Genomic DNA, 26,483 nt, shown 5'->3' on the forward strand with positions numbered 1-26,483 from the left:
AGCATTTATTGCTTTGTCCTTTTGTATGTTCTTATGTGACCTGAAGCAAAGAAAAAAAAAATCTTTCTGGAGATCCTTAAAAAAAATAAATCTTTGTTTCACTCCAGCCATCCCCTGTCTGCAAGGCTGGGGAGCTGAATTCACACAGACTGGAACAGGAAGAGTAAATCTCCGTGAAATAGTCCATGAAAATGCAACCACATGAGATGACTGAACTGCTCTCAGTGCACTGCTGTCAAAGGAGGTGGTTTCTTTCTCTGTCCTCTCTGCTCCCCACTTTATGTGCAGCAGCCCCTTCCATGCTGGTGCTCCTCTGGCCTTTCGAGAGCTCAGTTGTCTGACCCAAGTGAAACACTGTGGGTTCTTTTTTCTGGTTGAGTTTTCTTCTGGTTTAGTGAGAGGAACCAGGATGTGAAAGAAGAGCCAGTAAAGTACCAGGGCTGCTGCAAGGCAGGAGCAGATGGCTGGAAAAGTGGGATGCAGGTAGGAGATGAGTTAGGAGACAGACTCTGTGTCTGATGGGCTGCAGTCAGGTAGGAGTTGTTATGTTGTGCCTCTGCTCTGGATGAGGGTGGTGGGGAGAGGGGATGTGTCTGGGACCCCTCATCGTTTTCATGCCCTGCAGGAGCTCACACCTTGTGCTGCAGCACAGCTGCTCTAGATGGGCCCGGTTGCCTTTGCTGGCCCTTTTTGATCAAAACAAGATTTCCATCTCTCCTCTCCTGCTGTCCTCTTATCCAGCGCTGTGGAATTTCAGGGAAACCCCAAGAAATCACCTTCTTGTATGTGGAGAACTATCCATCCTTTCTAAACCCAACTTGCATCAAGTTTCCCTTGCTTTGGCTTGTTTCTATCCTCCTATTATGGTAGGACTCTCTCTCCTTGGCAGTGAAATGAAAATTTTAATTTCACGCTTTCATCTTGGTGATGTTTAGGAAAGATACTGAATAGACTTATTTTTATGACATAGGGACATGAGGAAATGTTTTATAAAACCACGGGTTATTATTGGAAGTGTAGAAAAGAACAAAAGTGTGGCCAGACCTCCTCCTAACCTGAGTAAGAGCTGCACTTACTCTGTATAGTTACACTAAAAATAAATCCCCTCTTGCAAAAGTTTGCATAATGCTCTGCGCACGTGCATGTGTCTGTGTGCATGGGTTTGTCTTCATGTGCTGTAAACCCCGAGATAGAATCTCCTGGTTTATAAGGGCTAATAATTTGTTCCCAAATTTAACAAGGTGCTTAATCATATGGCTTTCTTTAACTTGATTTAATTACAAGTAGATCGTGTGCTTGAAGTTAGGCTTGCACCTAAATACCTTCCTTAACCAAAGTGCATCTTTGATGTCTCTATATCACTGTGTTTAATGGATGGGGGGATCTATGGGCCTTAGAGATGAGCATTTACGCACATGTTATCCTGTGATAGCTGGAGGCAGTAACAGCAGATCAGGGCTAAGTTCTCAGTGACAACTGGCTACAGGTTTCCATAAGACTTCTCAAGTACCTCTTTATTTTCGTTGTATTTTTTATGTAATAGAACACAAATTCTATAGTAATGATTTGTTGTCTCTCCTACTTAGTTTTGCAGTCTTTTTTTGGTAAAAGTTTTGTAATGCAAGTAATGCTTAAAGAAATCAAATTGTGGAGCAGAATTTGAAAATTCCTTTTTATACATTCAATATGCAATAATTATTGTTGTTTGTTAAGACTGGACCGGATTGCTTTGGGACATAAAGCTCTCACTGCCCAGTACTTGCTGAGAAGGAAAAAAAGAGCTGTATCAAGTTTGTTGCAATTAAAAATCTGGAAAAACTTGTTTAAGAAACTATTAGCCCAAGAACATGCATCTTTTGTCAGTATAATATGCAGCCCTGAATACAACTCTTTTTATCAACAGTGCAGTGTTTCATATTTAATCAACGTAAAATTGAGTGCTTCCCTCACATGAATGTAACACAGATCAAGTCTCAGCCAAAGCAAATAAAAGAATGAATGCTTTGTTAATCATCCATAACTAATTTGTGCATACACAGAAAAAATGAAATCTGTTTTTGACAAGACCTTTTTTCATAGAAGCAGCAAGGGAGAATTGAACATGTAATGTGCATTAGTAATAGAGAATAGCAATGGAAAGATCTGAGATGTTTGCCTGGAACTATTTCTATTTCTTGATAGTTACAGCATTTAACAGAAACCTCAGATAAAAGAAGGGCAGATTTTTAAGTTGTTTGTTAAAATATAACCTGTGCTGAAGCAGACATAGATTGATTCTTGTATGCCTTGGCATATATTCATAAGTATTGCAGGGAACTGCCACATATCTCTCTGACAAACTCAGCTAATAGATAATACACAGTGAAGAAAATGTTAAATGCATTGCTTCTTTGCACAGGCAATATGATTGTGTTGCTCTAGTGACAGTGTGGTTATGGTTGATGGGGCAGCTTCATTACAAGCCCCTGTTTTCAGGCTATTGCAGCTTTAACAAAAAAAAAAAAATCATCCATTTGACTGAAATTTTTTATGCTTGTCAGCCTTGAGGTGAATTTTACTTTAACTACAAAGTTAGAAGAAATCCATTTAGCTATTTGCCTGATTTAAACAAATTTGGAGGGATGGATGGGCTTTTAAAAACTTGAGGTTTTATGTTTATTGCAGAAACACATTTTTGGAATGCTTTATGTTTATCCTTGCTGTTAAAATGTATATCATGTTGTTTATATATATATATATATATATCTACATAAAAATAAATAACTGCACCTGCACCATACACCATTCTCGCTGTTGTGTGTGCACAGGGTGTGACAGCTGAGATGTCTGACATGTGTGAACATGCCCCTGTTCTAGCTGCACACAGATCTGAATTTTCAGCTGCCTCCCTTTGCCCTGGTTCTGTACCCACCCTTTGCCCCCTGCTCCTTCCCACATACGTCAGACTCAAACCACCTGTCAGTGGTATGACACTGGTGACATCCACAGATCCCATATTTTTCCTCCTTCCTTTGCTCTGTAGAGGAGTGTGCTGCACACAGGAATCCTCACCTGCCAACCACACTACTCTGAGATAACAGCTAGGAGGAGACTTGCATATTAAAGTTGTCTCAAAACTGGGGTTTTGCCCCTGATAGTGAGCTGCAGTTTTGGACAGAAGAAATAGTAATGAAGTTGCATGGGCAAGAGAACTGCCTGTTGGTGTGAAGACACTTTCTTGGAAAGCCAGCTCCCAGAGTGAATGTTGTGATCGGTGTCACAGCCACAAGGCTGAGAGTAGTGGTGGCCTTTCAGTGTGTCCCTTTGGTGGCAGCGGGAAATACAGGGAGAGGGAACAGCACCAGCAGGTCCAGTAATTTCTCTGTAGTTTGAGGGACTTCTCCAACTGCATTGTATCCTCTTGTGGTTAGGTGTTTTGGTGGTTTTGGCTCATGCCTAAAGTGAAGCTGCAAGCAAGAGAATATAAAAAGCACGGTCAGGTCATGAATTTAATAATGCTCCAGTAATATTACTGAGATGTTCACTTTGAATAACATCATGCTGTCTTTTTTGAAGTGGCCTTTTAGCTTAAACATAAGATATTTCCAGTGTGATCAATAATTTGACCTGGAGACTGTCGTTCTGCTGAGGAGAATGTTTGGAGTGTGAGCATCACTGTTTAGCATGTGGCCATCAGGCATTATAGACCATTCAGCCATTTGTTCGGGGCTTTTGCAGTTAAGGTCCAACTTTCAGTACAGAAACAATATAACGTAAGAGTCATAATATGTTCCCTTCCCACTGTTACAAGGTTTTCTCTGTCGTAGCCTTGCAAATTTTGTCGTTTAAGGTTGTGCCTTCACTCTAGGAAGTTATGCTCAGATAATAACAACTGGTTGATGACACACTGGTATTTTACAAATCCCATTTTAACAGGTTTTATCTATGCTAAATAATTAATCTTTCTGTGGAAAGAAGAATGAAAGTATGTAAGGTTGTCGGATCAGCTAATCTTTTCACTTTGTTTCTTCTTCAATGAGTTTTACCTCAAACTTGCTTCCTTGTTGGAGATTACAAAGAAGGTGAATAATGTGTTTACATTTGCAAGTTTGTTTAAATAATCAAGAGTTAATTCTGGGGTCTGTATCATGTGTGTCTTCCTGCATGGTGTTTGTTTCCTGAGGACAAGGCTTGTAAGTAGGCATGGCCTGATCTACAGAACTATGGATCTTTCAACAGCTATTCTCAGTATTATATTGAACTCAGATTAAATATTCACTGCTGGGCTTGAGGTATTATTTCAAAACCACCTTTTTAATGTCGAAGAGTCTGAATATTAGTCTTGAAGAGACACCAAGACAGAGTAAGAAAATTTAGAGCCTAGAATGGAAAGAGAAAAGAAGTTTGAAACAGCAGAAGGGCTTTTCACATCTGAAACCAACAATAAATAAGTAACTAGTTGACCCTCTTTAACAAAAAACCCCACATTTGATTTTTCTCTAAAGGCTGTCTTCTGTTAGGGGACACTAAATGGACATCTTTGTGTAGCTATTTGAAGGTCCAGTAGCACCATTCATGGGATACCTCTGCATACAGCAGGTGAGCAGTAGAGTGGATCATAAAAATGGAGGCTTTCTGTCAGGCAAAGTAGACCTGAAGTAGGTGAGCTTAAATATAGAATTATTACAAGTATTGCTTAGTATTTTAAAACAAAAACCAGAGTGAGTCCCTTTAGGCAATACATGAAAAAATGTGGAGTTACGAGCTGCTGAGCAGTAAATAAAGTCATGGTTATCTAGTCAGCTCCCCTGTCCTCCCCCTGGAAAGAGGAGGTCACATATATAAAGTGTTTCTTACTCCTGTTTCAGTTGAAAATTTAGGAACTACCTTTAACATCTGCTATTTCTTCTTCTCCAACATTAGGTAAATTATCTGCATTTCTAGTTTGTTTTGAAGCTAACTACAGAAATACCATACAGTTATACAACAAACCCTTCAAAATCAGGGAGAAAAATGAGCCCAGCCCAGGGGGAACGCTGTGTGGAAGTACCCCAGCTGAAGCAGAGCATGGGAGCTGCTCTCGGAGGCAGGCAGCACGCTGTGAGGGATCCAGCTCAGCACACACAGCTCACAGGAAATGAAGGACTGTTATTTTCTGCCAAACTGCCAGCCCTGCATGCAGTGCTTTTCCCAACAGCCAGCCTCACCTGCCATGTGTCAGCAGTAGCTCAAGCCCAGACTTCTTTAAATCTACTCCTTTGAGAGGAAAGGTTTGAGGATTTAAACAGCCAGTTGGTAATAACAAGTTTCTCTGCCAGCTTCAGCTGAGCTTCCATGAGCTTGTGGCCCAGATCCCTGGCAAAATAAAAATTCTGTATGGGAGTTACAGTAGGAGTTACTCTTATATAGCCTTTGTTACCTAAAAACTATTTAATCTCAAAAGCTTTTGCTTACTAATGGTTACTATGTAGTAGCACACACAGACTTGCACACAGCTGTACCCTGTACCTTAGCAGGCCTGGGGAGATGGTCACACAACTGACTGCTGAAGCGTTTGGGGACAGGAAAGGAACAGACAGTCCCTACCAGGTAGTGATCCCAACAGGACAGTGTGAATGGCTGTGAAAGGGAAGCAGAACTATTAGGGTGTTCATGAGCTCAGCACGTTGGGATCTAGACTTTGCAGGAAAAGATGTGCTTTGCTTTTTTTTTTTTGCTGCTAAGGGAAGCAGGATAGTCAGGCATTCCATGGTTCCTGAGTGCTACAGCACAAGCCGTAGGTCTCCAAACACAGGCAAAAATTCACATACTTCACAAAGCTACAATAGTGTTTGCATAAAACATAAGGACCGACTGAGTTTAGCAGGTGATCAAAGGCATCTAACAGTAAATATAAACCTGTCATTATAGAAGAAGAGAAACTTGCACAGCATCTCTAGAGAAAGCGATCTGAAAGAGCAAAAAAGCTACAAATAGTAAAACAAATGTTTCTCAAATCAGTTATCAATCTCCTCTATCCTTCTGTGGGAGAATGTTCAGGAGTTGTTCCTACATTACTAAACAGTCTAAAGGAGAAAGCAATTAAGGTTATATAAATGGACACATAAAGCAGTTACCACGTCCTCTGCAAGGTTCAGTATTTCAGGGTTCAGTAGTTATCTGCTATTTATTAAAATTATCCAGCTCACCTGTAAATTTTTCTCTGTTGTCCTTCATAAGCAGCAAGCCTACTTTAGAAGGGGATACCTGTCTCATATACATGGTCTATTAATAAATTACTCAACTAAAATTTTAACCATGCTCATAGTTTGCCATCTGTCTAAGTAGTTGTCTAAGAAGCTTTTTGCTAGAGAAACAGGACCTCCAAATTTTCTTAGTGTTATTTTGCATAGTGTAGATGAATTACCTCAGTGTATGAGGTATCGTTTCACTTTCTAAACTTCCTATCTGATGTTAATCCTTGGAGATTTCCAGAGTCCGTGAATGCAAAGGATTAACCTGTGAAGATGAATGGTTTGTTGTTACCCACAGTAGGTTGGTTGAGCACACCCACAGGTATGATTTTGGTCAGAAAGAACCTTTCACTACATACCTCAGTCTCTTGGGGTGCTAGTGAAATCTCATGGGGCTATAAGAAGACAGTAGCTGTAGTAGCATGTTGTGTTTTCTCTTTGCTTACCGAAATTATCATCTCTGCCTGCCTGTGTTAAGTAAGGAACAATGTGTGGTGCTTCCAGTATTATGATTCATCAATATAGATGTGCTATTAAAACCATCATATTGGCATTTTTGAAGTAATATTCTAGACTAAAGCTGAGATATGACCAGTATGCTAAATAGTTTGAAACAAGGGCTTTGGTTCTGACAAGGATGGAGGGTGTATTTATATTTATATATATTTCTATAAATAAGTGTAGCTGTTTCAACTTTTAAAAGTGTTTTGTTTCTTTTCCAACCCTCATGTCTAGGGCTTTGACCTTTCTGGTATGTGCAGAATTTTTTAAACATTAAATTCTCCATTCAAATGCATCATAGTCCCTAATAATGTTCTGGATACCTTGAACCATTATTTGCTTTTAGACAAGTTTTCAGCCGAGATCGTGCTGCCTTCATTCGGCCTCCAAATCTCCCATCTGCCTGTCTAAATTATTTTAACTGACATAGTTTCTAATTTACTCTCTCCAGTTGAGAGAGCTCCCTGTAGCTTGTCTATTTTAGCATTTAATTGCTGTATACTCTCCCAAATTAAATTCTGTAGTGATCCATTTTGCTCTGCCAGTGAAGCAGTGATCTTTTCATCTAAGCAAGATGGCACGTGCAGCTCAGCCCCGGGCTGGATCCCGCGCCGGGAGAGGGAGAACCTTCCGGGCCCCCCTCCAGCAGCGTGTAGGGGTGGTGGGGCTTGTGTCAGAGGACAGCTTTCCTCCAAAATGGTCTCCACTTAATTCTGAAGCAAAAGGAGAGTGAAATCCATTCTTCCTCTCAATGGGTTTTTACAGCTAGAAAAACTGCTTTGTCAATTATTTTCTGCCCAAGTTTGCAGCAGAGTGCTCCTCCTTAAAATCTGCATGTCTTTGTGGGCTTTTTATCATTTGCTTTTATAAAAGGTGAAAAGGCAGCCCCTAAAAATATTACAATGTACATTTTCCTTTTCTACAAGAAAGACGGTCAAACCCCATTGTTCTTTTTGATAAAATAACAATATCCAATTACAAAACTCCTTGTCTTCCCTAGTTACGTCTTTTTGGATAATGTTTGTACAGTGCTTACAAATTACTTAATATATTTCTGTTAAAGAGGGACCATTTAGTATCTAAATAATTAAGAACTGCAGTACTTTTTGATCTAGTTTCTGCTGGATGGAAATATTTTCCTGTTTTTACTTGGTATATGTGTATGGAAGGGAGGGCACTGGAGCCTTGGGGGTTACAGGCTGCAGCTCAGCAGGGTTGCAGGTCCGTAGAGGCAAGCTGAGTTCAGGTGTGCAGAGGTAAAATGCATCCTGCTGATTTCTGTGGAGGGACTCTCCCCCAGCCCAAATAACCCAGAGAAATATACCCCATGAACAAAACCAAGCCATTGTTTTGATTCTGTGTAACTCTAGAAGCTCGAAGGCAGTTTAACAGAAAATACAAAGCTGTTTCTTACTTATTTGCACCTAACCTCGCAGAAGACTTGCCAGTCAGTTGGTAAGTACAGGACACAGGATCATTAAAAATACGTTTTAAGGAAAGAAGGCTGCATGAAATTTGCATTACAGCATTATTCATCTCTCCTTTAAATTAAGAGTCTGGATTCAGACCTTTCATTTGACTTGCTTCATTCGAAACAGAGTTGGGCACTGTTTGATAGTGTGATGTGTTTGTCATCTGTGATCATCGTCTTCTGAGTAAAAGCAGGCTGTTTGTTTTATAGCTGTGGTACAGGCTCTCTGGTCCTAGTTCTTAGTCAGAGTATTTTAGTCCTATTTGCTGTAAAAGAACTACTTTAGTAGGGAGAGATGGGGATGATTCCCAGAAAAGGCTCGTGGTACATGGCATTACCTCACATTGTTCTCATTTTAGAAGGAGATCAGGGTATATGGTTCCTTTATGCTGGGCAGATAGGTATGGAACGGTGACACTTACTGTATAGTCATTTTTGGGATGTCTCACACTGCTCAGAGTCAGGAGTGTTGTGGCAGAGAATAATGTGTGGTTGCCTTATTGAAAAAATTGTGTGATAAGTGGGTCTGGTCCTGTAGCTGTGACAGTAAATGCAGCTTCATTGGCTTCATTTGAACTGACTGCAGTTTGGCCAATGTTAATTTTTCCTTCTCTAGACCCAGAATTTGTAACATGATGCTCATTTGAGGGTTTGTGGAAGTAACTTAAAATGCTGGAGAGGGGTAGTGTTGGGGATTGTTCCATGAAAAACCATCCATAGCTATTTGAAACCCTGTTTGCAATCTGTCTCTGTGTATGTCTGTAGGTCTCCAGGCTTTAGCAGACCTGAGTGCCAGGTGCTCCTCTGCAGTGGGAGCTCATCTGAGCCTGGCCCTGAACTACTCTCAGCTGTGTAGTTTCTGATTGACTTAATTTTGTCTCCCTAATGGTGCCAGTGAATTGCACTTCTGTTGGTATCTGAGAAGACAATGTTTTTAAAGTCTGTACAGACACAAACAGCATGCTTAGAAATTGGGAGCTACCTGGATTCATTATTACAAAAATATTCTTCTGTACAAAAAAAGGAATGCAACTACTATTGACTTACTTAGTATTGCTTGCTCTACATATTTCTTTGTCTGAATTCAGAAATCAAAGTACTCCAGGGTATTGGGAAGTCCTTCTATTTTTTATATTAATTTTTGTTTTGCCAGCTTTGAGCTCTTATTATTATTCCAGATATTAATAATTTGCTAGGTTTCCTAAAGTATCAGTATGCACAAGTATCAACCACCCAGTGGGTATAGTGCAGACCAAGCCACATGCCTCATCCTGCTGTTTTGCCAGCTGGGAACAACTGATACAGCTTGGTGTAGTTCCCAGACAGGGTTATTTCACCCAAAATATGGTGTATATTTGAGAGATTTCAGGGACTACGGGAGTAGGAGGAGGAGTCTGTCAAGGGAGTGAAGCTGCTTGTGACAGAAAAGCCTAGGATACAAAAGCAGAAATTTCCCAACATAGGAGAGTATTATGGAGAAGTATTGCTACGTGTTTATGTGTGGGTTTTATTCCTCTTAAGTAAATTACAATGACAACTTTTGTGAATAGTGTACTTTGTAAATAATATGCAGGTATCTCAGAGTCTTTCGTTGCCCCAGCACAGCCATTATTCTAATTATGCAAGGAGATAGGCTGCCATAGTTTCTGCTAAGTAGTTATTTTTTTAATCATTTATTGATGATTTCTAAAATAATGGCACTTTTTGTTTTTCTTCTGGTATGCTGTTTCTCTTGCCAGAACTATACAGTAACAAACAAGAAACGACAAAAAAAAGATCATTAACCAGTATTCCATGTATTCCCATGAACCCAACACTGCCCATTCTCAGTCTCAGTAGGATGTCTGAGTGGAAGATAACATTGAGGTGTTTGTATTTTACTGGCATTGTGTATTATCTTCTGTCTTTCTGTGACTTTCAGATATCATAGTTGATTTTATTTGCATAAAACATTGCCTTTCTTAAAAAGTAAAGAGTTTCCAAATTGCTGTTTTCTTAGAGAATGAACTCCACCTTTATAGTTGTGCTTTATTTTGTCACCTCTCCGTATTATTACATTGAATTGTTTCCCTCTTGTGACTTCAAAATTGACTTTTTCATGCACCTTTCACAAAACGGGATGTGGCAACTCTGGCAGTCACATGCATGTAAAATACCTGGAGGCATAACTGAGCCTTACACATTTTAAACTCTGATTATATAGTCAAAAGCAGAAAAGTTGAGCAATTAAAATATTTGCCTTGAGATTCCTGCTTTACCATCCACAAAACTCCACATGTTCATACGAGACACAAGTAATACCAGATCAGACTTTTACTGTTAAATGGCTGTTATTTATTCAGTATCTTACCAAAGTGTGCTTCTCTTTGGAATAACTCATTCCAGCCTACGGCTGAGCCGTTTCTGTCTACTCCTGCAATAGGTATTTCTCTTGGATTATATTGTCTCTGCTAATTTAAGAATTATTTATTCTTCTACAAGAACATTTCTCTGTAGTTTTGGGGTAACTCATTGTATTATACGAAGCATGTATGTTTTTTTGAGGAAAATGTTACAATCTTTGTAAGAAGTGGCTATTAGCGTGTTCTGACATTTAAAGACAATTTTTTAGAAGTTGGTTGTGTGTCAGAGTAGAAAGCACAATCCATTATGAAATCAGTCATGGACCTTAGCACCTTGAGAATATTCTTTTCAGGGGCAAAAAGAAGTTTTCCCTCCTATACTTATGTAGCTAAAACCACGTAGGGCCAAACCTGTAGAGCTTAAAAGGAGAAAACGTTGCAACACTTCTAATACACTTCAGTTTCTGGGAGAGTAGAAGTACGTATTTAAACTTGCACGTGAAGCAAAACAAAACTTGAAAGGTCAGGGACTGTCTATTTTTGTTTGGATTTTGGGGGTTTGGTTGGTTTTTTTCGTATGATTAACTTACAAATTTGAATTTTTATAGGCAGTTGGATCCTGGAAAGCCAACCGCTGTCAGTGTCCCACAAAAATATGTAATAGATTCATTTCTTAGGAAGACTGAACTCGATTGCCAAGTGTATCTTATTCTTTTCAGCATGTCAGGATATGTAGTGGTAGGAAAATCTTGCACATGGCTGACTTCTTCCCTTTGCACCGGCACACTGCTACCTGCACTCTTGTGTCCCTTTTCCTCTACACCAGATAACTCCAGAAGGTTTCAGAATGAATTACTGAAGATCATCTTCACTGGGAGAACTTTACCTCTTCCTGATTCATGTCTCTTATGCGTTCTCTGATCCAGATAATCCAAAGCTGCAAAGGATAAAATGATCATTAATACAATAAGTAGATATTAAGTGAAAATGTAATTTGATGTTATTCCAAAATATATTTGTGTCCAGCTTTTGGATGCTTCCAAGCTTAATGCCATGTTCTTTTTCTTCACTTCAGAATCACCATTGAACTGGAATTTGGATTGTCTTGTCCTGTTTGCTTTGACTTCTTTAATAAGATCACTTTGATAAAGACATGGTGACATCTGAATTATTAGATAAGATGATGATGTGTTTGTAAGAAGTGAAAGTAGCTCTGCCCCCAAATACACCTGTTTATTCGGAGTCACTGAAGTGTATTTGTATTCCTACAATGCTCCCCCCACGGGACCTTGTGGGAGGTCTGTGTGTTGCTGTTGTAAGGTAGGGTGCATGTAACAGGTGAGCCAGCACTGAAAAGGCGTTGATAGCTACACAAGGAAGTAAATCTAGACCTTTATTGAATTGGGGTGTTCACAGCTGCTGAAAAGTGATTTTTATAGTCAAAGTGAGAAGGGTACTTCAGAATACAGGCATGGTGTGGCTGAGCAGCCATTCATCTGGAAGGCTGGCAGCAAGTAGCCACGTTTATGTTTTGTTCTGTCTAAGATCTGTTGATCTTAGTAAGATCAACATCTTACTAACAACATCAACTACCCAAGATCTTGTAAAATTTGTTGTCTAAGATCTTCTTAGGTGTACATATATTTGATATTTATGGGGGTATTTTAATTGATGAAAAGAAAAAAAAAATAACTTTTTAAGGAAAACCTAATTATATAATTTTGGAATAAGGAACAAATGAAGAGTCTTTCCATGCAATTGAGTTAATGTTACTAACTATAATTTCAAAAAGAAGAAATGTGATACTGTAATACAGATTTTAAAACCAGCTAGGGTATAAATGGTTTTTGTGCATAAGCTCGTCCCAGTGGATTCAAAGGAGACTCGAGTCCAAAGTGTAACAAATGTTTCCTAATCATTATAGCCAGCAGTGGAATGTTTTCCCTTGGCCTGGCTGCAGGTACAGGTACATTCAAGTTAGAATCATGCAACTGTAGAACAGCTCAGCTTGGAAGGGACCCAGAGAGATCATCTGGCCTAACCTTTTACGGGACAGGGAGACTACATGAGATTATCTAGCACCCTGTCTAGTTACATCTTCAAAACCTTCTGCAGTGGAGACTCTGCCATGTCCCTGAGATGACTGTTTCAGTGATTGATTGTTCTTGCTGTAAAAGATGTTGGTCTTACATAAGGATGAAACCTCCTGGTGCAACTTGTACCCATTGCCCCCTTGGGCTCCAAGTTACTTCTTAATTTCTGGTTGCTCCTGTTCTGTTTGGCAGAAGAGCACGGGCACCAGTGTGGATAAGTAGTTTTTACCATGCCAGTTGCATAAGTACTTGCACACCACATCATATATGCCAGCTTTCTTTAAGGATACATTTGAAAAAAATAAAACTAGGGGAGGTTTAGGCAAACTTTGTATTCACCTTGACCACCATTTTTACACAACAGTATGGATATTGAAAATTTAGCTTTATGAAACAAGTTGCTGTTAAGATCATGTCCAGTCTTCGCGAACAAATATTTGGGAAAGGTCATTACCCTTCAAGCCTGTGCAGTGGATTTTTTAGGTGAGACACAGTGTTGCTGTTAAGATACAAACTGTTTATATACCTTGACCTGGAGAACATGCCCAAAAGAAACTCCGTGTCCCTCACATTGCTCTCTGAACGGGCGCTGCAATAAACCTTGCATTGGGTATAACGAGCTGTGATGTTGGTTATTCTAAAGGTATGATACAATAACAGATTATTGTTGCCTAGACCTGTGTAATCATTGGAACTCCCTGATCGTACTTTCCATTTTACACATTGTCAGAACCTCGGACCCTAATCTTGCTCTTTGATTGGCAGCTTCAGCCGGGGAAAGAGCACTTGTATTGTTTGTGAGAGTCGCATCTGTTCAACTTGATTCAGCTGAGAGTATTTGCATATTCTTAAGTATTTCTTCTGAGAGGGCCTAAATCCTTCTCAAGTGTTTGATGCATTTTTGAAATTCATTCATAAGGTATCTACATGCACTAATAGTTCTGTATAATATTGCTGTGCATAATCTGTCAGATAAGGCTAGTTTTTTAAACAAGGTATTCTTTGGGGATGACATATTACATTCTGACTTATTCTACTGGGCGGAAATGTCAAGTACTTTGAAAAAGGATGCTTGAATGTTTTGATTGAATTAGTATTCTTTATTCAACACAAATTGTCAACTGCAGTAAAATGTAGTCTTATTGTGAGAACGTTTTTCAAAAGAGTTAACAGCAGGGCTTTTTTGTTTTATTTTTTGTTACTGGAGCTTTTATTGCATACAGTCATTCTTTTGCTGCCGTTATTAGATGGAACAGGAGAGTAGATTCTTAGATGCATTTGAGATTAATTTGTTTGAATTGTTAAACCATGGGCAACACTTTTATATTGAAATACAACTCAGGCTTTTCAAATAAAACTTTGGCTTTTATTTTCCTCTTTTCTTGCTCTTTATTTTTTCCTTGCAAAATTTTTATCAGTATTTTTGGAAGATCTGTCAAATTTAATTTCAGAAACCTGTCACTCCTTATAGTGCATGTACAACACTAATGAGAATACCACTGCTTTGAAAAATATTCAGGTGTTACATTTAAACATTGAACACAATCTAGATGAGCTCATACCATTGCATAAAGAAATATATGCATGGTTGAAACCCATGATTTCCATAGGCTGGAAGTCATAATCCAGAACTATTCAAGTTTGGACAAAACTACTCCAGTTTGCTGTAAGAAGAAAACGAAATATATTTCCACTAGTTTGAAAGGATGTGTGCTGTGGATGCTACTTCAGCCTCAAGTCATTAATGACATAGGATTGCATATGGAAGACCACTACCCATAATGAACAACCTTTTTTTTTTTTTTCAATTGCACTAAGAAAGATGCACCACCATCAGTGGCTGACCTATTTTAAGAAATGGTTTTCTGTCTCTAAATAGGGCCATAACAATGTCCACTGCCTGTGTAATTGAAAAAAAGAATGACAGGTTTAATAAGTGTATTTTTTGTTTTGTGCACGTGCAGGTTTTAGTGTAACAGACCTTTTACATTAGTTTTGTTTTTTTCTTTTGCTTTCAGGAATCTCCTTCTGGACGTAGAAAAGCACTTGCCACCAGCAGCATCAACATGAAGCAATATGCCAGCCCCATGCCTACACAGACAGATGTCAGGTTAAAATTCAAGCCTTTGTCTAAGAAAGTGGTATCTGCCACACTCCAGTTCTCGTTATCTTGTATTTTCCTGAGGGAAGGAAAAGCCACGTAAGTTGTTGTTTTTTGGTTGGGTGTTTTTGTAAGCCAGATAACCTGCTTTGTGTTACTTTTCAAAGAATTCTTTGGATAAAGAGCTCTTTCTGTATAGAATGGCAGAATTTGAGAGAATCCTTTGGCATACTTATCATTCCTGCCGTAGTTAGTTCCTTGACTGGGTAAAAGTCATTTCTTACTCTGATTTCAGTCTTGTGTTCTTCAGAGAGAAATCACTTGTGCACTGATTACCACTCCTTTGACTTGCTCACTTGGTTCTGTCCCTTCTTTCAATGGCTTTTGAAGGGCAGAGGTTACAGGTTGATTTTGCAGATCCTGTAACCTCTCCTGCAATTTCTGTCAGATTCCAGATGTCAAATGTTGACAACTTCATGTGCATGGAGAAAGGATTGTTTATCACCCATCCTTTTTCCTAGAATATGGCAATGTGAGAATGGCAGGTGGATGGGGAAACTACTGCTCTAGTAGTTCTTCTGCCTCTTTTCAAATTTCTTTTTCCCTCCAAAAGAGTAACAGTTTACTTCCAGCTTTCAATATTCTGAATGCATTTTGTAGACACTGCCCACTGCAATACCATACCTCAAAAATGCTGCATGAGCAGCTTTCCAGGCTGCCTTGTTAAAACATACATTTGCTTTTTGTCTGCATGCTTTGAAAGCCACAGATGCATTAATTACTATTAATTACTATTACTGTTTCCCTTCACTGATTAACCTGTTGTGATGCACATCTTGACATATCATATAAGGATGATGCTTTGAAGTATTTAGCTTGTGATTTAACATGGTTAAAATGCAGCTGAAAATGAGAATGGAACAAATCAGTATCTGATAGCCCCTTTTTTTGAACAACCAGCATCTGTGAACTATACAGTGAATAGCTATACTAGGCTCTTAGTGGGTTTTGAGGCCATAATATGTAAAAGCTGATCCATTTAAGCTCACATGCAGCTTCACATTTCAGGCTGAAGACTGTAAGTCAGGTAGATTGTAAGTTACCAGCAGTGCTTTCATACTGCCCTGAACCAGGGACCTGAAAAAGCTGTTATTTGTGAAAGCATTGGTTTCCAATATGTGTAAATAGACACTGTCCTACTAATGTTTTTTTATCTTGTTGATGATTTCAGATATTTAGAAAAGGAATTTTAATTTCTATAACAGCATCAAGAGTTATAAATGAATGTAGCGATAGGTATTGCATGCAACATATGGACAGTAGGTCTGGGCAAGCATTTTCACTTTAACCAAAGCAGACCAGAGAAGCATTTATCAGCCTATCTGGACTCGTTTAAAATTTTAGGAAGCATTCATTAAATTGACTCTTGATGCAAGGCAGTATTATTTTTAGTCATTAGAAATGTGTTAATAGAAAACTTTCCCTTCAGAAATTAATATACGTGGGTGTGTTCATTTTGTTATTTCACTATATTCAAGATCAGATCTGAGATCATAGACCTCTCTGAAGAAAACATCAAAATATTTAAAGAATTTTTAATAATGTGGTAGTATCAGATGTGGTATTAACAGGCCGCATTTTAATGCTTGATATGAAATTTGTTATTTAGGGATGAAGACATGCAAAGCCTGGCTAGTTTGATGAGTATGAAACAAGCTGATATTGGTAATCTAGATGATTTTGAGGAAGACAATGAAGAAGATGAAGAAAACAGAGTGAATCAAGAGGAAAAGGCTGCAAAAATTACAGGTTGGTTTTGCCACAGGCATGGTAAATTATAGTTTCCTTTACTAATTGTCAGCTGTTTTCCATGAGTTTTATTCTTATTTGTGTTTAACTTTAAAAAAAACCCCTACCAAACAAAACAAAATTTAGGGTAGCTTGATTGAAGAGGAACTCATCCATAACTCAACAAAGTTTAATATTTGTGAATGTAAGAGCATTGATTTCTGCATGTATGTGCTGGTTTTGGGAGAGAATGCACTAAGTAGGTGGTATTTTTGGAAAGCAAAGAACCAGTGTGAACAGAGGAATAGAAAAAGCAGAGGAAAAGGGTCAGTGAGTGAGAAGACAAGAGGGATAGGCTCGAGTGAAATAATGAAGACAGTTTATAAGAATAACTGCGAAATGAGTTGTGCCATGGACAGATGCTGAGGTTCTGCTCAATAACATGGCAATTCCAGGCAGCAGACTTCTGCCTTTTGTGGGGGGTGTCTCATGGAAATGAAATTGAGAGTCTGTTAAAGGACTTGAATGGAATTTGAAAATAAGGTTGTTTGAAGTGAGATAGTGTAACCACATTTGAATTGCTGATGAAAATGCTTAGTGTGTCCAGGATAGCTGAACTAATCGATGCAAGTCAGATCAGGATGAGATGGTGTTAAATTGTTGGTAGAGATCAGTATGTAGTACTGCTCCAGGTGAGTTCTGTAGGAGCTCTTAGTGTAAAGAATCAGGAAAAGAAAATTAACTTCTGGTGCCAGACTTCGTAACTTCCAGTGCTTTTTAAAAATATCTGAAATAAAGGGATCCTTCTCTAAGGTGGGCAAGAGTATCCCGAGCAGAGAAATGAATTGTCAAATCTGTTCTTGAAAATTCAGAGGAACATTGATTTGGTGTTATGAAACGTTGCTTTCATCACTTCTTTTTGAGCTTTCGTTGCAATCAAAAGGTTCAGCCTGAAGCAGTTATTACTTAGTTACATTTAGTGTTGTGAAAGGATGCAAATATGTTTTCTCTATGCTTTACATATTCAATTAAACATCTGTACCCTGACCAAATCTTTACTTATGCTCTATGTGTCTGGCACAGAACAGATTGGAAAGCCCAGAATGAAATATTTGAGAGACCAAGATAATGTACTCTTGGTCAGGGAGCAGTGATATACCAGTCTGGTCACACTGAAATTATTCTGCAGAGTTGACTCCTTTCCCAGTGTAACCAGAATATTTCAGATCAGAACACCAAACGAAACCCGACGTGTTCATCAGGCCCCATGGGATAATCAGAGAAGGGCAAATAAAGGAGAGGCAATTTAAAGTCTATAGAAACTACTGTGCACAAGAGTTTTATTGAGATCTGCCTGGATACTGCACTGAGGACTGCTACAGAAAACCCGCATGCAGAAGAACAGCAGCTGAAAAGCATCAGTTCTTGTTTCTCAATTTTATTGATTTTGCCAACAAATGACCCCTGAACAAGTAATAAGTTTAGACTAGTCCACTATCCTTTGTCTATGAAGTGAACATCCCTGGAGATAGATGGGGAAGGAGGAGCTGTCTGATGTGCAACACAATGTCCTCGCTCAAGCTGTTTTGGAGTCATTTCAGCTTTTCCATCTGTTGTTGGAAAGGCCAAAATTATCTGTTCTAAGCAAACAGTACAATTCCTACTTGAAATACTTCTGAAATACACTTTTTCTGCACGTTGCTCAGCCTGTTCTGATACTGTTTTCCAATGATACAAGATGGGAGGGTTGGGTTGGTTTTTTTGTAGATGAATCATTAAGGAAACCTGAGGAGGGAAATGTCAACCTTGGATTTTTCTTCTTATTTTGGCTACAGTAGCTGAGTTGCATTTTCCCACCTTAGACAAGGAGAAGGATGTTGAAGGGGAATGAGTGCATGTAGTTTCCCAAGCAAGTGGGAGAACATAAAATATAGGGCAGTAAGTAAACATTAATAAATAAACTGTAAAGTATCTATTTCAACATGTGTTCGAGATTGATTTCATAGGCAGTTGGAATGACGTCTGTAATAAATGTAATGAATGGGGAAAACTAATAATGCATAGGGAGAAGAGCTGAGGAACCAAGGGAGAAAGAGGTTGGAATCATTGTAGAAAAACAGGAGGAAATTTAGAAGAAAATGGAGAAATTTATAAGAAAAATTGAGAAGGAAATGTAACAAAGCCGATGTAGCGAAGTACTCTTTCTAAAATTTCTTTCAAAAATAGTGTTCACACAATGCCATAAAGTTAATTGAGGAAGTTACATAACCCTTTTGAAAGCTTGCTGCTACCAACGTTTTCTCCTCTGCTGCTGTGTTGGGTGTTGGCAACAAGGAGCCGGAATGCTTCACTGACTCAGAGTTCCCTGTGGCAAATCCCTCACCTCGGTGCGCCTGTTTTCCCAACTGTAAAATGGGTATAACACTGCACAGGAACCATGGGAGCATTACATGGTTAACGTTTGCAGCTGAGCTTTGAAAAAGTTAAGTTCAAGTAGAAAAGCAGAAGGGATTGTTCTCCTACCTTTGGCTCAAGGTTTTCTCACAGAAGCAATGGATGACTTGATGACTTAAAAGTTGTCATTGTCAACGTACAGCTGCAAGAGGTGCTGCAAATCTTTTATCACAGACACTGTTCCTTCTAGCGGTGTACAAAAGTTTTGTTGTTTTTGTTTGTGGGGTTTTTTTTTAATTGGGCCCAAAGTTACAGTTTTACAGGTGAACATTTATATCCACTGCTAGGAGAACAAGGGAAATCTGCTGTATGGGGCTCTAGATGGTGCAGGCGAGTTAGGAAATGCTGCTTCTCTTCCTTGATGTGTTGCTCAACTTTGAGTAGGTATCTGTGCTCCTGTTTTCTTCAGCTGTGAAATAAGTGGTGCAATTCTGACTGACCTTAAAAGCACTGTGGAATTTGGTGTGGTCAACATGGGAGCTGTTGCCACTTCAACTGACCTTAAGATCAGACTGAAAGATGTTTTTTAAGTACTATGTTAATTTAAAGAAATCCCCCTCCATCTCAGGCTTTTCTCCTCTTCTTTCCCAGTCATTCATGTTTAAATTTTTCATGTGTAAAAGCGGTATATCCACTTGGCTGTTCTGCTTTCTGTGAAGCTGAAAATTGTGTTTGTCACCATGAATTTAGTTTCAAATATTTTGTTTCTACACTGTTAATATAGATGGATTTAAACCTCCCAGAATTATCCTGTCCTTAGTCTTCAGTTGAAGACAAGGCATCCCAACATACCTGAGGAAATGTACCTCATAACTCACAAACAGGGTAGTAATAAATATGTTGCTTCTCTTAATGTTTTAATTGCTACTTAGAGCCTCATGCTGAAGTTAATAGTTGCCTGCTGCTCCATCTGCCCAGGAGCACAGTGACTGTCCTGAGGCACCACATGGAATCAGCAACATACCCATGTGCTACCTATTACAGGAGTCTGAATCCCAGCATGTTTCAAGAGCAGGCTTCTGGACAGCAATATGTGTAACCCTTTCTTGCAATTTGCAAAACCATCCCTCTGAAGTAAACTTGTGATACGTTTACTCTTTTTTGTCAGGATCACCAAGCTGCTTTAAAAAAAAAAAAAAAAAAGAAAGAGAGAAGAATTAAAAAAAAATCAAAATCCAAACCAGTGATTTATGTGACATACTTGTAGAACAAGCTAATGTATGTTTGTAGATAATGAGATTTATAAAAGATAATATAGGATATAAATCTCCAACCTACCATTTCCATACTCCAAAATATTACATAAACCATTTAATATTGTAATGAGAAACATTGTAGTGCATATGGGTGTTTAGGTTGGCAGATAGGACCAGATGATTCAGACCACATCAAAGAACTCACTCTTTTTAAAGCTCTGAACTTAATTTGTTATTTTCTGACAATAAAAACTGAATTGTAATTGTTTTGGGTTTTTTTTTTTCACATGCTGTCATAATAGATTGTAAATCATGTCAGCATCTCAGCCTGTTTTAAACTAGTAATTCGTTAGTACTACTGTTTTATGAGGTCAGCTCTGTTTTATTTGAGTACAGGAAGGTATTTTCCATTGTGTATCTTGAGTCTTGAAAATTCGCAGAAGGTAGTATTGTATTGTTCAGATCTCTAAGGTGTATATATGATTTTACACTGAGAAAGCTAAGTTTTGGGGCAGTTTTGGTGTTATTTTTTAGGATCACAGTCTTGTTTGTCGGAGGTAAAAATAAGGCATTGAGGATGGTTGAATTAACTCTGTGTAGACAGATAGAAGTGTAATCACATGTAAGTAGATTTGTGCTTTAAGGTCAGGAACAGTTAGAAGGTGTGTTACAGAGGAATTATGCTGATGGTTTGTCACTGTGAGCATATAGTACATCCGATAGGTATTGGCAGAGTAGATAATTTTTCTTGGTAATTTGCATATTGGCATATCTTTGTAAAGCAGTTTGAATTTGACGAGGAAATTTTTGACCATATGACGGAAATATTTTCAGGTTCTAGACTGGTTTGGACTTCAGGTTCTTTGTGCTGTCCATGAAGGCATGAAATTAGGAATGGTGTCAGTGTCAACTATGAAAAAGCATGAAAAAGCCCCCTCAGCCAGGAAGTTCTGGGTGGCTGTGGGCACCCACATGAGTTGGCACAGTTATGATGCTACTCAATTTTTACCTCAGTTTGATATTTTACTCCCTGAAACTAGTTCAGCAAATAAAGGTGAACTTTTGCTTTCTCAAACAAAAGCCAGATGAGAAAAAGTTTAAAACAGCAGCGAACTAAAAGTCGTGCTAAGAAGTAGCTTTTTGTGTACACAAGAAATCGAAGTGTAAAGGAAATACAAGAATGACTGGCTCGAGAAGTAAAGGTGCAGTAAAGGTGTCTACATAGCTTTGACTTCACTGGTGACACCCAAAGACATCATCCCTTTATTTCCTTGGGAAAAAATAGGAGATGGAAAAGACTCTTAGTGGGGCAGTGATATTCAACAAGCAGGATCATCTCTTCTGCACAGGTTTCTCCAGCCTTTTTGTCAGCTGGAAGGATGAGTACTGGTGTCCCCTCTCCACAGAAACCTGTGCCTGATATCTCTCAGACATGCCTCAGGCTCAGTCCCCATTACTACAGAAGCTGCATTTGTCAGATTCTGAGGATGGGACTGCATTAGGGCACTCTCAGAGAGGAATTTTTCCCCTTGGGCCATAAGCCACTAAGACCTAGTTGTTTTTTTTTTCTTTCCTTCCAGAATTGTGGAGGCATCAACAACTTGGTTATAATTAAACTTTAATATGTTTTAAAAATTACTAGTTCATGGCAATTCAGACCTCTCCACTATGGACAGAAGGTGAAATAGGATTTTACCAAACAGTAAGGTGTTACTTACATAGCATGACAGTTGAAAATTCAACCAACATCCATACGTTCAGTTTACGTTCTCATGGCACAATACTGATCATATATTTTAGAACTACTTAGATAAATTCAGCTTGTCATAGATCAGAATTTAATGGTGACTAATTGTAAATGTTAAATAATCAGTGTATGTGTATAAATAAATAAAATATTTAAAATGTATGTTGTATATATTAGTTTTCTGTACCCTTAAGAGTTTGGGAGGGAGGTAAATTGTTCTGGGCCTGTTTTGTGTTGACTGACAATGTTTTAATATACAGGTTTTCTTCACAAGCAGGAAAAGTCTTTAAATTGTATCTAGTACATGGATCTAAGTTTTGAACTGATGTGCATACTCGTCCTCATAAAACTAATTACTGTTGCTGACATCAAAAATATAGGTTTTGTTTATGTCTGTTAACTGGGTTTCACATTAAATTATCACTGAAGCACCTACACAGGTACTTTGCTGTAGTTATATAATTGTAAGGACTCGTTCTAAATCTCTTCTTTTAATTAACTCTAAGTGTCTTCTCTTTTGCCCCCTCTCCTTCGCTCTCTCTCTTTCTAGTAACAGTGTTCGTTCCACTTCTGTTTCATTAAATGCCCTTGCCTTACGTTTGTCTTGACTGGCTTCTATTTACAGAAATTGTAAACCAGTTGAATGCTCTGAGCAGCTTAGATGAAGATCAAGATGACTGCATAAAGCGAGCAAATATGCCTTCAGCTAAATCAGCCAGTTCCTCTGAAGGTCTATGAGCTTTCATCCTTTCTTTCTGTTTCTGATTGTATTTACTGTGACCCATTACCTTTTGACTCCTGCCTGTATTCAGCTGTCAGTTTTATCTCTGTGCTTCCACCCAGCATGACTCTCAGTAATTTGTAGTGCATCCAACAGGTAACAACATGATAGAGAAAGAGCCTGTCTCCGCTACAGCTCCGTTGTCATCTGATAATGAACAAGAAAGAAAAAAAATTTAAAAAAAAAAAAAAAGTAAAAAACCCCCACCAGACCCTAAGCCTAAAACATTAGTTTTATAATCAGTAATACCTGACCTCTCCAACATGACAAAATGTCCCCTCTCTGCTTTTATGTTCATGTTACATCCAAAAATTTAAAACTTCCTGCCGATAGTTAACATGTATTTGTAGAACCAAAATAACTGTATTTAGCTTGTTAGATGTTCTGCAACATTTATTTAATGAAGAAAATAAAATACTTTCTTAGTAGTTATTTCTGTTACATAATATTCTGATCAGCAAATAGAAGTTTCATTCATTTCACTTTTTTTTTCCCTTTGTTGGTGTACCTACTGGAGTGTGTTAATTTAGTCGTGCAGTTCGTGCCATACCCTGGTGCAGTGTTTCAAGGAACTGTTGACAAGGAGCTTTTTTTGAGCTTCAAATACATTAGTTGAACAGTTTGTATCTATATTAAAACAATGTTCTAACTTGTTTGTAGAGCTTATCAATAAGCTTAATTTTCTGGATGAAGGGGAGCAAGACCTGGCCAACTCCAGCACAAACCCTTTTGGTGATCCTGATGCAGCAGAATTAAATCCATTTGGAGACCCCGATGTAGAAGGTAATGAATTTGTTTTACTTAATTCATCGCTATTTGCAAATGCTTAGTGAAACATGATTTGTATTTCTGTAGGACTACAAATGAAAAATTTTATTTTGATTAAATAGAATTGTTGCATGCAGCACTGAGGTAGCAATAGCAGCGATCCAGTTGCCACTGGAAAATTGATTTATCCTTTGAGTCTCATGCTTTGTATTGAGGCTCATCCTGTGTATTTGCCACTGGGGGCTACTAGCTGAACCAGAGACTTTTGGACCTGTCAGGTGTGTTACTTGTAGTCTACTCATGAGGTATGAATGAGCAACACACACTGTCAAGCTACTCTATTCCACGTGGGTGATGGCTAATATCATAATTTTCTTCACTACAATCTTCACTGCATCACAGATATTCTTGGTTAGCACTAATCTTCATTATTACAATTTAATTTTCTCTCTTTTCTTCTTCCTTTTTTTTTTTTTAATGTTTTTATGGCTTCCTCAGTTAAGCCTCCTGGCATCGTGCCTTGTGCCACATGCTAGGTGTTAATCCCCTTTCCAGACTGACATGCCCATTCTTGTTCCATTTGAGTGAGATATACAACCCCTGTAAATTTTTAATCTGATAAGATTTCGGCCGTAAGGCCAGAAAGGAGCACCAGGACAGCAAGCATCTCTGCTGTCCTCAGCTCCATGCCCAGATATGCAGGCTCCCATCTGCTGGACGTGTGACTTCTGGCTTGCAGCTGCTTGAAAAGCCAATTCATAGTTAATTCCCAAGTTTGAAGCTGTACTCAGCCTTTCCTGTTCAAAGCTCCAAGACTTTTCTTCCTCCAGAAAATACCAAACCACTCTGTCATGGCAATGAAGAAGTGAGTGGGAGCAGTCCAGGGTGCAGCCATGGGATTTCTAATGCCAGGTCTAATGAGGATGCACTTCTGAGCTGCAGTTTCCACCTGTGGTTTCTCACTTTCTTTGGATGACCTGAATGTTTACTCATAACAGAGTTTTTCTGCCTTCAGACTCCACAGAGGCCAATGTGGGTGGTGATCAAGTCCTGTCATATTTTGACTGTGGTGTAGTCTCACAGCTTGTATTTCTGAAAGAGGGATATTGCCCTGTCTTCTGTACTGAGCCATTGAAGCTGTAAAGTTACTATCCTGGGCACCTTCTCCCTCCTATAAAGTTGTCAGATGTTTCTGGAGCTGCAGAAGTGAGTTGTTTCATCTTTGTAGGTACCAATATCTATGGATTAGGTTCTGGTGTCCTAATCTTTGGCTTTGTTTCCCGTCTTTTCCTTGACAGTGAATTCTCTTAGGATCATGGAAGGAGGCAGAATAACTAGGAATATAAATCACCTATTTTCGCACATCTAGTAGTCCACACACAACTTGCTCTAAGAGACTCAGCCTATATTCCTTTCTCCTTTCTCTGCTCTAGAAAGAAGAGCTCCCTTCTCCATGGAGAAAGCAGTACGAGTCCCATCCTACCTAAACTGCTGTCCCCCAAACCCAGCTTTTCTTTCCTTTCCAGAGAGAGCCCTGGAACCTTTTCTGTCAGAAAGCAGTGGGTGTTGTGGTCACAAAATACAGGGGACTAAAGACTCAGCTCTTTCTCATTTTAGGGACAGAGAATTATAAACTGGTGTTGTTTCTTAGCACTGGAGTAGCTTGATACCTCATGGCAAGCTCAGTATGAGCAACCTGCATCCAAAACAGCAGCCAGCTTATGTTCCTAACACACTCTCAGTGATCGACGGGCATGTATTTTTTCAGTTGATTCTGGTTCTTTTGGTGACTTCTAGCCTATACTGTCATCCTCAGTCATAGTCGTCAACACTTTTCCATTTTTCTGGGTCTGTCTCTGATCAGACTGTTGGGTCTCATCTTCACAGCTGTGGGCAGCAGTGCTGAGTTGGGTGTGTGTGTACCAAATATTCCTCCCACGCACTGTCGCTGTCATGCAGCAGTCAACGTACAATAACATGACAGTGATTGTGACAAACAGGGTGTCACTAGATTCTTCCCAATGTGTCATAAGATGTTTTTTTATTTGGGAGGGATGCATCTTCTGTCAGGCTCATGTGACAATAGTGTGTCTTCCTGGAACACTAAAGCAGATTGGAAGATCTGAGGGCTTCCAGGCTATCAGGCAAAGAGCGGGACATCTGGTGTGGCATTTTTAAAGCTTTTACTGTATGATTAGTGGCTCCTCAGGGATTCTTCTGTTCACCTCAGACACCTCTGAGAAGCACTGGGTCTTCTACTCCAGACCTGTAATGAGCACTGGTTGTGTTCGTCTCCCCTTTCTTGGCCTTCTTGACATATGCCTTTTCTCCAGTCCTTCACAAAAAGTTGAGGAAGGGAAAAAAGGGTGCTGAGAAAAAATAGAGAAAATGAATCTTCAGTAACAGCAGGAGTCTGCTGTGTATGTCTATGGCTAATTGGACCAGTGTCTACATGGGGAGCACCAGGACCTTACCATTTTGGGGAGATTTACCTTTGGTTTGGACTACATTTTGAACTATACAATATCATCACTGTTCTCATCCTGTTGCCCAACTGCAGAAGGCTACCCTGTTTGTTTCCCATCATTCACTCATGGTTTAGGACATTCCTTCTATTTTGAGACCTTCAGTGGAACTTTCATTACTGACATCTCTTTCTAGGAAACTCTTTGAGACTATACCTGCTTGTTTGCTTTTGTATCCTTAAGGGAATGTAACCTTTTTAGTGGCCACCCCAGAAGCTCAGAGAGCATGACAGAGGTTCAGGAGTTTAAGGAGACTTTCTCCTACAGGCTTAAAGAGTCACATTACTTGTTTCACTTGTCTTGTGATCTGCTTAAATCAAGAGATTAACCTTTTATGCGTGCAGGGATGAAGTATTTTTCTATTCACTACATGTTAGTCTCTTTATCTTTTTATCTGGACAAGGCTTAATCTGGAATTTACTCTTTGCGAAAGTTCAGAGTCTTCTGTAGAATTTGTTACTTAATTTCCCCAAGATGTGCAGAGCAGCCAGCTGGAGCCTCCTT

General features: G+C 39.0%; 1 protein-coding gene and 1 long non-coding RNA gene across 19 annotated transcripts in view; both read left to right on the forward strand.

Moving 5' to 3' along the window:
• The window catches only part of EHBP1 (EH domain binding protein 1), a 211,138-nt gene that overhangs the window by 65,344 nt on the left and 119,311 nt on the right, over nt 1-26,483 (forward strand). For 14 of the 18 annotated variants that reach the window (XM_027663003.1, XM_027663002.1, XM_027663020.1 and 11 more), the window contains exons 6-9: nt 14,638-14,819; nt 16,390-16,529; nt 22,531-22,635; nt 23,347-23,469. In XM_027663003.1, coding sequence (XP_027518804.1) covers nt 14,638-14,819; nt 16,390-16,529; nt 22,531-22,635; nt 23,347-23,469 — 550 coding nt within the window. The remainder of the gene's footprint in view (nt 1-14,637; nt 14,820-16,389; nt 16,530-22,530; nt 22,636-23,346; nt 23,470-26,483) is intronic. The other 4 variants (XM_027663019.1, XM_027663011.1, XM_027663012.1 and 1 more) reach the window with 1 other exon arrangement.
• Nucleotides 2,888-13,122, forward strand: LOC113956417. The gene is made up of 3 exons (XR_003530844.1): nt 2,888-2,898; nt 3,239-3,246; nt 13,029-13,122. It is a non-coding gene; the product is annotated as an uncharacterized LOC113956417 (long non-coding RNA).

The sequence above is a fragment of the Corapipo altera genome, unplaced genomic scaffold, assembly GCF_003945725.1.
Source record: "Corapipo altera isolate COAL_440 unplaced genomic scaffold, ASM394572v1 94, whole genome shotgun sequence".
Lineage (NCBI taxonomy): Eukaryota > Metazoa > Chordata > Aves > Passeriformes > Pipridae > Corapipo > Corapipo altera.